The 10,372-nt window shown below is 48.1% G+C and overlaps 1 protein-coding gene across 2 annotated transcripts in view; it reads right to left on the bottom strand.

Moving 5' to 3' along the window:
• Nucleotides 1–7,859: 7,859 nt before the first annotated feature.
• Nucleotides 7,860–10,372, bottom strand: part of WDTC1 (WD and tetratricopeptide repeats 1) — a 64,290-nt gene continuing 61,777 nt past the window's right edge. For both annotated transcript variants that reach the window (XM_058553353.1, XM_058553355.1), the window contains exon 16: nt 7,860–9,846. In XM_058553353.1, the coding sequence (XP_058409336.1) occupies nt 9,649–9,846 (198 nt within the window). In that variant the 3' untranslated portion in view covers nt 7,860–9,648. The remainder of the gene's footprint in view (nt 9,847–10,372) is intronic.

Below are 10,372 nucleotides of genomic sequence, written 5' to 3'. Positions count from 1 at the left end.
TATGGGTGAATAAACAACTACAGTAAGTCTTAGGGCGTGCCACAAATTTGGTAGTACTAACACAGGTACTGCATTTCATATGACAACCTTCAGTGGCTGCCCCTTGTACTTAGAATAAAACACAGATATCTTACCATGGCTTACAAGGTCCTGCATCTGGACCATGCCCTTTTCTTACTTGTTCACTGTACTACAGCCACCCTAGCCTTTTTTCAGTTCCTCTCGTGTGCCATGCTCTTTCATACCCCTGGAACTTGGCACATATTGTTCTCCTCTGCCTGAAATGCCTCCCCCCTTCCCCCCTTAAACTGGCTAACTTCCATTCATCCTTCTAGTCTTAGATTAAATGTCACTTGCTCAGAGAGCCCTTCCCTGGCCTCCCAATCTAATTAGAAAGCCCTTGGTAATCTCCCTAGGAAACCTTGTTCTTTTCCTTCACAGCACATTTGTAGCTATGTATTATTGGACTCACCTACTAGGCTGGAAACTCCTTGAGGGCAGAGACTATATTTGTCTTGTTTACTTCTGTAAACTCAATGCCTAGTAGTGTCTAGCACATAGCATTTGCTTAATAAATATTTGCTAAACTGAATGAATGGCAAAGACTTACAAGCTTGCTGTCACATGTTGGCTATAGACAGTCTGAGGGCAGGAACCTATTTTGTCACCTGCTACCTCTCGGTGCCCCTAGGTTTGTTAAGGGGCCCATGGAGGTTGGTGCTCAGGAGTAGGGTTTGACCAGAGAGCCCTAGCTCCCCTCCCTATGGCCTGCACCATCCTACCCTTGCCCTAGGTAGCTGCAGAAGCAGGGACATGAAGAGGGCCAGGTACCTGGAGGGAGAAGCAAGCTCCTTCTCTGGCTCCTGTGGGGCCTTTCCCCCAGGCTTGCCCTCCACCACAGCCCGTCCACCGGGGCCCCTCCCACATGTACACATCACCTTGGTTCTCTTACCAATGTGAAAGCCTCCCTGGCCTATGCCCTTGCCTCCTCTGCTGCTGCTGCCACCCCATCACCCACAGACAGATGGGAAATCTCCATCAAAGACTAACACTTTCTTCCAGGCTCAGAGGATCACAGCAGGGTCCTGGAAGAAGCTCCTCTAACAGAGCGCTCAGGAAAGGATTGATAGGGCTCATAGCTACCCCTCCCCCCAACACACACACCGACCTAAAATAGGAATGACCATCTGGATCCACTTACAGGGTTGGCTAGGGGAGGGAAGGATGGCAGAGCTGGAACTGTCAAGCTGGGAAAGCTTCGAGGGTAAGATGCTGCTTGTTTTAAGGGTGAACTCGGGGCACGTCCTCTGTTGGTGGGAATCAGGGTACCCCGCAATTGGCCCCATGTACGAGTCCCCAGGGCTCAGATACCACGACCCCCAGGCCATCTCTCTCCTCATCCTGGCATTCAAGGTCCCCATGGTCTGGCCCCAAACCCTAACCTTCTTTTCCACCCTCACCTTTCCCTGTCTCCCTTGGGACTTGCTTGGAGTGACTCTCACTGGGCTGTTTGCCCTTCGGAGAACGAGCCCTGTGCTTCCTGCCTCATGTCTTTGCTCACATTGTTCCTTCAGCAGAATGCCCTTCCTCTGCTCTCCTACACCATCTTCAAGGTTTCTGGCACATTCTCCCTCTTTGCTCCCAGAGCACGAAGGCTGTGTTTCTACCTATTGAATATTCATGTGTACTTGTATTAGCATTAGCTGTTTACATGTCTGTCTCCCCCAAGAGACTGTGAACTCCTTGAGAAGGGGACTAACTGGATCTATTGGTCCCCGTAGCCAGCACGGCACCTGGCAGATAGGAAGTGCTCAGGGAATGGCACTGGAGCTATCTGTTGACCACAGATGGTCTCCTTAAGGGCTCTGGGGAAGAATCACCTCAATCAATAACCCAGGGAAGCAGGGCCGAGCCAGGGGCGACGGCAGTGCAGGTTGGGGGGCTGCTGGTTTGATGCAGTGTGTGTGTGTGTGTGTGTGCTGCAGCCTTTCTACTTCTGCTCTGTTCATTACCTTCTCTGGCTCCTGGAGAGTGGGATCCTCCCCATTAAGCCCTAAACTGTCTTCCAGGATGGCTCCAACCCTTTCTGTGGTGGGCGGGGGACCTTTTTTTTTTTTTTTTTTTTGAGGAAGATCAGCCCTGAGCTAACATCCATGCTGATCCTCCTCTTTTTGCTGAGGAATACTGGCTCTGAGCTAACATCTGTGCCGATCTTCCTCCACTTTATGTGGGATGCTGCCACAGCATGGTCTGACAAGCGGTGCTTCGGTGCGCTCCCGGGATCTGAACCCGGGCCGCCAGCAGAGGAGTGCACGCACTTAACCGCTACACCACGGGGCCAGCCCCTAGGGGAGGGGACCATTTGAGAACAGACCCTCTGACTCCTTAGACGTCAGAGTTTACAAAACAACTTTCTTTTCCATTCCATTTTATAGAGGGGCAGACTTACCCAAGATTATAGAAGGTGCAGCTAGGACCAGAATCGAAGTCTCCTACTCCCAGGTGGGCAGTAAAGCACTCAGGAGTCAGCCAGCAAGCCCAGTGTTTGAACCGTAGCTCTGTCAGTGGTTGTCATACCTCAGGAAAGTAAGTGAACCTGTTAGGGCATCAGTTTCCTCATCTCTAAAATGGGAAATGATAATTCACATCTTGTAGCATTTTTGTAAGGTTTATTTGATAGGCTATACCTCAGCAGTTCCTGGCCCAAAATAAACAATGTTAGCTATTATAGCAGTTAAAACTACACATCCCCATTGTAGGACTCTTAACCACTTAAAAAGCACTTTGATGCATGTAATCTCACTATGATTTGGAGCCTCCTTACAATGCGGTGAAGTAACCAGAGCAGGTATCATGACACCCATTTTACTGATGAGGAAAATGCGCCCAGAGAGGTTCAGGAACTTTCCCAAGGTCTAAACATATATTAGAGGGAGTTGGGGTTCTGAACCTCGACCCCTGGGCTGTGTCTGCTGGTAACCACTTTTAGGGCCATTAAAGAGTGATGAGGCCAAGACCAGCCTGGCATTCTGTAAATCACCATAAAACTATGCAAGCTATGGCATCATTAGGACTAGAACCTATTTTATATATGTAAAAAGAAATGGGTCGGGAGCAGGAGGCAGAAGAATGAGACCAAACGATAGAGTGCCTCATGCCTGCCACCGTGTCACCCACCTCTCATGCCAGACACAGACCCTGGCACATGGCAGGGCACTCGATGGCAGACTGTATGGGGGAGAACTCATGGTCCCAGTGAGATCCAGCGTTCAGGGACCATGCACAACCCCCGTACTTGCTATTCCACATTTGCCAGATAATGTGGAGGCTCCGGACAGCAGAGACTAGCCTGTGGTGTGCATTTTCATTAAGCCAGTGCCAGGACATAGGAGGAGCTCAAAAAGTATCATGACACTAAATAAGAAAATGATTTTTAAAGAATTGGACCAGGAATCAGAGATTAGGGATCCATTCCTGCTTTTGCCTCTAATTCACTGGGGTCCTCAGGCAGCCCAGCCCTTTTTCCTGCCCCTCTTTGGAACTCATTGTCCCTATTTGTACAATGTGGAGATGGGGCTAGATCAGTGGTTCTCAGCTCTGGCCATACATTAGAATGAATCTGGGATGCTTTAAAATAATGGATGGATGCCTGGGCCCCACCTCAGATCAATAAAACAGAATATTTGGGGGGGGGGCATTGGTAGTTTTTAAAGCATCCTCGGTGATTCTGATGTATACTCAGGGATGAGAACCTCTGAGCTAGATGATCTCTGCCTTTTAAGCTCTGCAACATTTCAGCATGCTCCTAAGCACAAACACCAGCAGCAGGCCTCTGGGGCCAGACCTGCCCACCACCAACACAGGGGTCCCAATTCTAACGTCTGTTTTGCTATAGACTCACTGTGTGGGCTTGTCTGAGCCCAGGCTCTATCAGCAGGGCCGGTGGGGGCTTTGGATGAGTCACGCATGTGGAAGCATGTTAAAAATGGAGTACCACAGATCTTTTTACTGTCTCTATAGTTTTGCCTTTTTCAGAATGTCATACAGTTGGGATCATGCAGATGGCTTTCAGACTGGCTTCTTTCACTAAGCAATATGCATTTAAGTTTCCTCCATGTCTCTGTGGCTTGATAGCTCATTTCTTTTTATGACTGAGTAATATTCCATTGTATGGCTGTACCAGTTTGTTTATCCACTCACCTTTTGAAGGACTTCTTGGTTGCTTCCAGTTTTTGGCAATTATGAATAAAGCTGCTGTAAACATTTGTGTGCAGGTTTTTGTGTGGACATAAGTTTTCAACTCATTTGGGTATAAATACTAAGGACAGCGATTGCTGGATCCTATAGTAAGACTATATTTAGCTTTGTAAGAAACTGCCAAACTGTCTTCCAAACTGGCTGTGCCATTTTGCATTCCCACCAGCAATGAATGCAAGTTCCTGTTGCTCCACATTCTTGCCAACATGTTATTGACAATTTTTTTGGATTTTAGCCATCCTAATAGGTGTGTTGTAGTATCTCATTGTTGATTTAATTTGCAATTCCCTAATGACATAAGCTGAGCATCTTTCATATGCTTATTAGTCACCTGTACATCCTCTTTGGTGAGGTGTCTATTCAGATCTTCTGCCCATTTTTTACCTGGGTTGTTTTCATATTGTTGAGTTTTAAGAGTTCTTTGTATATTTTGGATACAAGTCCTTTATCTGATGTTTTGCAAACATTTTCTTGGTCCTTGGCTTGTCTTTTTCATTCTCTTGATTTTGTAGAGCAGAAGTTTATAATGAAGTCCAACTTATCAATTTTTTCTTTCATGGATTGTGCTTTTGATGTTGTATCTAAAAACCCATCACCAAACCCAAGGTCACCTAGATTTCTCCTATGTTTATCTTCTAAAAGTTTATTCTTTTGTGTTTTACATTTAGGTCTATGATCCAATTTGAGTTAATTTTTGTGAACGGTGTAAAGTCAGTTTTTTTTTGCATGTAGGTATCCAGTTGTTCCAGCACTATTCGTTGAAAAGAGTATCCTTCCTCCATTGAATTGACTTTGCTCCTTTGTCAAAGATCAGTTGACTGTATTTATATGGATCTACCTCTGGTTCTCTATGCATTCCATTGATCTTTTTGTCTATTCCTTTGCCAATACCACTGTCTTGATTATTGTAACTTTATAAGTCTTGAGGTTGGGTAGTGTCAATCCTCCAACTTTGTTCTTCTTTGACTTTGCTATTTGTGTTGGCTATTCTGGGTCTTTTCCCTCTCCATATAAACTTTAGAATCAATTTGTTGATATTCATAAAACAACTTATTGGGATTTGGATTGGGATTTCATTGAAGCTATAGATCAAGTTGGGAAGAAATGACATCTTAATAATATTGAGTCTTCCTATCCATGAGCGTGGAATCTCTCTTCATTTATTTTGATTTTCCTTGCTTTCTTTCATCAGAGTTTTGTTGTTTTCCTCATATAGATCTTGTACATATTTTGTCATTTTTATTCCTAAGTACTTCTTTTTTGGGGGGAGGGGGTGCTGATGAAGGCTGAAGAGGTGGAGCACAGGGGATTTTTAGGGCAGTGAAACTATTCTGTATGACAGTGTAATGGTGGATACATGACATTATGCATTTGTCAAAACCCATAGAACTATACAATACAAAGAATGAACCCTAGTAAACTATGGACTCTAGTTAATAATAATGTATCAATATTGGTTGATTAACTGTAACAAATGTACCACACTAGTGCAAGATGTTAATAATAATAGAGGAAACTAAGCCAGGGAGAAAGGGGGTATGTGGGACTCTCTGTACTATCTGCTCAATTTTCTATAAGCCTAAAATTGCTCTAAAAAATAAAGTGTATTAATAAAATAAATAAATAAATAAATAAAAAGAGTACCAACTCCAAATGAAAGGGAGCCCATGGTGAAGTCTTCCAATGGCTCCTCCTTGCTTACAGGATGGAGCCTACAGTCTCTCACCAAGCACAGGGAGTCCTTCACAATTTGACTGCCTCTCCAGTCCACAGGCCACCCCACCCTCTACAATGCAGTTGAACTGAATCACTCCAGCTCCGTGAGGAAATCTGGGACTTTGCACTACTCCCTTGGCCTGGAACGTTGTCCCTCCCTTGTCTGCAAATGTCTTGAAGAAGCTTCTGTAGACTTCAATTTGGGAACACAGAGGAATGATACCAGCCCACAGCACCTGCTTCATAACATCACCTATTGTGCTTCTGGCAGGACCTCTTTCCTTTCTGTCTCCTGCACTAAACCAAGCATACCCTGCTGACCCCAGCCTGGTTCTTTCCAAATGTACAAACAGAAGAATCACAAAATTTCAGTAGTGAAACTATCGTTCCCACAGTACTGAACCACAGTGCATCCCAAACTGTGCATCAAGGCCCCCTAGGGTGCCACAGCAAATTCACAGGGAGCACAATAGGATATTTTAAATTTGAGAGATACTCAACATCTGTTGGCTACCGAGAGAACTACTAGCTCACGGTAGTTCACGGTTTCATCATTAGGTTGCGCTACATTCCTTTGATTATGTCATCTTTGAGAAGCTCGGTTTTTAGTGGTTGCTGTGATAAAAAGCAAATGAAAGTCAGTGTGGAACAGGAAATAAGGGTGGTGTCCAATCTGATTAGAAAGTTAGACAAGTTTTGCAGTGCCCAACAAGCACACAGATCTCATTAGTTACTGTAGTTAAGAATGAAATAGGAGGATTGGCAGATGTTGGCACAGGGCTGATCTTCCTCACAAAAAAACAGAAAAACAAAAAAGTAACAATATTAGGGGCCAGCCCCGTGGCTTAGTGGTTAAGTGCATGCGTTCCGCTACTGGCGGCCCAGGTTTGGATCCCGGGTGTGCACCGACGCACCGCTTGTCCGGCCATGCTGAGGTGGCATCCCACGTACAGCAAGTAGAAGGATGTGCAACTATGACATACAACTATCTACTGGGGCTTTGGGGAGAAAAAGGGAAAACAAAAAGGAGGAGGATTGGCAATAGATCTTAGCTTAGGGCCGGTCTTCCTCAGCAAAAAGAGGAGGACTGGCATGGATGTTAGCTCAGGGCTGATCTTCCTCACCAAAAAAAAAAAAAAAAGAGAAATAAAAATATTGTTTCTTCTTACTTATACGTATTATTTTTTAAATGATGACTGACTGTAGGACATAAATTGTTATTAAGTGATTTGTGCTTAACAACTTAATAAACTGAACTGTTAGGTATTTCTTGTGGCTTAGGGGCTCCAGGAAAAAATTACTGAGACACTAACGATGGGGTAAGTGCTGTGAGCTGAGGAACTTTGGGAATGAATCTCTGTTCTAAGAAATCCTCTAGTCCAGGGCATATCAAAAAACTGCAGGTTGTGAAATCAATTTAGTGGGTTACAACCAGCATTTTTTCTCCTTAATAAAATAGAATGGCAAATAGAATACATTGCATGTAGCAAGAGTAAGTATTATTGTGTAATACTTATGTTCATTATATACATACAAATAAGCATGGGTATCTTAGGTCACAATGTAAAATGTGTATTTCTTGTTTGGGTTCCAATGTAAAAAGTTTGAAAAACCACTAAGACTCCAACCTCCTTATTTTACAGATAAGGGAACGGCCTGGAAAGTGAAAGTTGATTATCGCAAATCACAGCCACCAGTGCTGGGCTCTGTGCTCAGCCCTGCTAGGCTGGGTGACCACTGCTCACAGGGACCCTCCAAGGCAGGCCTCATTCTGCCCGGTAGAGGTGTGGTTACTCAAAGTCACCGAGCTACAGAGGTGAGGGATCACGTACCCACACTTTTGTCCCAAGACCCATTTGCACCCCACAAACGCCACCAGCCACACCTAGAACAAAATGGTTTTAATCAATTGCGTCACCCTCACTCTCCTGGGAGCGGAGCAACATAAAGGCTCGGCTCCTGCCCCCAGAGGACAGTAAGGCTTATGTGTCTCTCCACACTGCAGGGCCCAGGCTGGGCAGGCAGGGGGCGGGAGGCGGGAGGCAGGGAGGGAGGGCGGGAGGCAGGGAGAGGCGAAATGTTGGGTGGCTCGAACACAGGAAAGCAAAGGGGCCCCTGCTGGTCCTTGGGCCCCAGGGCCCAGCCCCAATCCTCCCGCTCTCCCCTCCCTGGCTGGAGAAAGGTCACAGAGAAGAGACAGGGGAGCAAGTCCCAGCAGCAGGAGAAGCAGCAGCAGCTGTTTCCTTCACCAATAAATATACTTCATTACCAAGCTAGAAGAGAGGGGTGGGAGGAAGGACTGGGGTGGGGAGGAAGGGGGAGAAGCTGCCACCTGTGTTGTTGGGATTAAAGCAATGACGAGATGGTGCCAGACCCCCCACCACTATCCTCACCCCCATGTCTTCTTAAAACTGTGAAAAAGCTTTTAACATGGCCCTTCTGTCTCCAGGGCTGCTCTGAAGCCTGACTGAGAGGAGGCACCTGGCAGAGACGGAGGGAGGGAGGGAGAAAAGAAGGGAGGCTGCTTCTCCCCAGAGGCTGCAGCTGGAGGGCTGGAGCCAAGTAAGCACTGAGGGGAAGTGGGAGGGAGAGGGGAGGAAGGATGAACCAACTACCGCGAGCAGCTCCCAAGCTGAGAGCAAAGGGGGCAGAGAAAGGGAGGCTTGGTGAGTGGTGGGGTGACCGTTGCATCCAGTGTAAAGCTTGGGGCTGCTGAGGAGGGAGGGGGCTGAGTTAGGGACTTTACCATCCAGAGTGGCTCAGGAGACCCCCCCCCCCCCCCAGAGCAGCAGGGGACAGAGAAAAGCCATCACTTCTTTGGTCTTTGTGGCGGCTCAGCATGTGGGGTGGGAGAGAGGGCAGAAAGGGCCCTTGGCAGGGAGTGCCACCTCAGTGAGAGTAGGCCTGGCTGGGAGCTCTGGCAGAAAGGTCACAGTGAGGCCGAGGAGCGCCCGAGAAAGGAGAGTGGCCATAGTGTGGAAGGGCTGGCACGGGTGGGTGGTGCCTCACCCTCTGCCAGGGCCCTCAGGAAAGGCTGAGCCCCAGAGGTGGCCAGTGAAAGCAGATGTAGGGCCCAGAGCCTGGGAGGAGGGCAAGGATGCTCCACTGTGACCAGGCAGTGGCCTGGCTTTGCCCACTCCAGGGCTCCCATCCTTCCTTCTGCTTCCACCCCGACTCAGTGGCTCTGGAGGGAGGGTGGGACCCCATTCTTTTTCAGAACCTTCCCTGAAGACCATGGGAGAGCTAGCCTTGCCTGCCAGGGAGCAAGTGTGGCAACAGGTCAAGGCTGGCCCTTACGGACTGGGAATTCCATTCCCCCTTCTGCTGCCGACTGAAGGATAGAGCAGTCCTTGAAGACAGCTTCAGCCCTTGCCTCCCCACCTGAGGCAGGCTGAGCCCTCCAGAGATATGGAAGCGGGAGGTGGGGGCAGATGGAGGGGCTTCCCCTCCTGCTCTTCTGCTCAGGGCTGGGGCCAGTCAGGGGCAATCCACCCAAAAGTCTGAAAGCCAGCAAGTTGCAGCAACCCCCACCCCCAATGCCAAACTAACAAACAAAACAGGGGAAATGAAAAAATAGGGCAGGGGGGAGACAAACCAAAACAGAACCCCCTGACCTCCTGCCCAGGGTAGAGGTTCCAGCCAGTAGCAGGGGCTGGGGACCAGGGCTAGGAAGGTCTAGCTGGGCCGGCACTGCACCTGGCCCTCGGAGCTGTCCTCATCATCAGAGGCCCCAGCACCCCCACTGCTCAGGCCTGTGATCCGGTAGCCCATGTTGAGCAGCATCACCTCCAATGGGTCTGCATTCATGCGCCGCTGGTTGGCCTGGGAAGCACCCTCCATGTCCTCTACAACTCGGCCTGTGAGGTCTTCACTCTGTAGTGGGGAGGGACACATACTACTGGGATCTATGTGTGCGGGAGGGAGTGGGGGATGACACACATACACACAGACTGAGCTACACATATGGAGGGGGGATGTATATACCAGGAGATGTATATGGGTATACATCAGTTTACCCATATGTGTGTATGGGTGGAGGGGAACGTGCATACTGGGATATACATGGGACACACACACACCAGGATCCATGTGAGGGAGATGACACGCCACAAGGGGTTATATATGGGGGCGGCCCACAACACATTGGGATACATATTGGGGGGAATACACACACCAGGGCATACACAGGGGCCCCACTTGAGAAAGTGATGGGGACACAGCACATCAGGATATATATGGGGGACTCATACATGGACATGTATGAGGGAGGTCTTGCACCAGGATATGTTGGGCACACACACTGGATCCCAGAGTGGAGGGTGCAGACATACTCCCCCCATCCCACTCTTTTCTGTTCCCACTCCTAAGGACCCTTTCTTTATCCTTCTTTTCCTCTCCC

Source organism: Diceros bicornis, chromosome 13 (genome assembly GCF_020826845.1).
Source record: "Diceros bicornis minor isolate mBicDic1 chromosome 13, mDicBic1.mat.cur, whole genome shotgun sequence".
Classification (NCBI taxonomy): domain Eukaryota; kingdom Metazoa; phylum Chordata; class Mammalia; order Perissodactyla; family Rhinocerotidae; genus Diceros; species Diceros bicornis.
The sequence above is the reverse complement of the archived record's forward strand: the minus strand, read 5'-3'. Positions and strand labels throughout refer to the sequence as shown.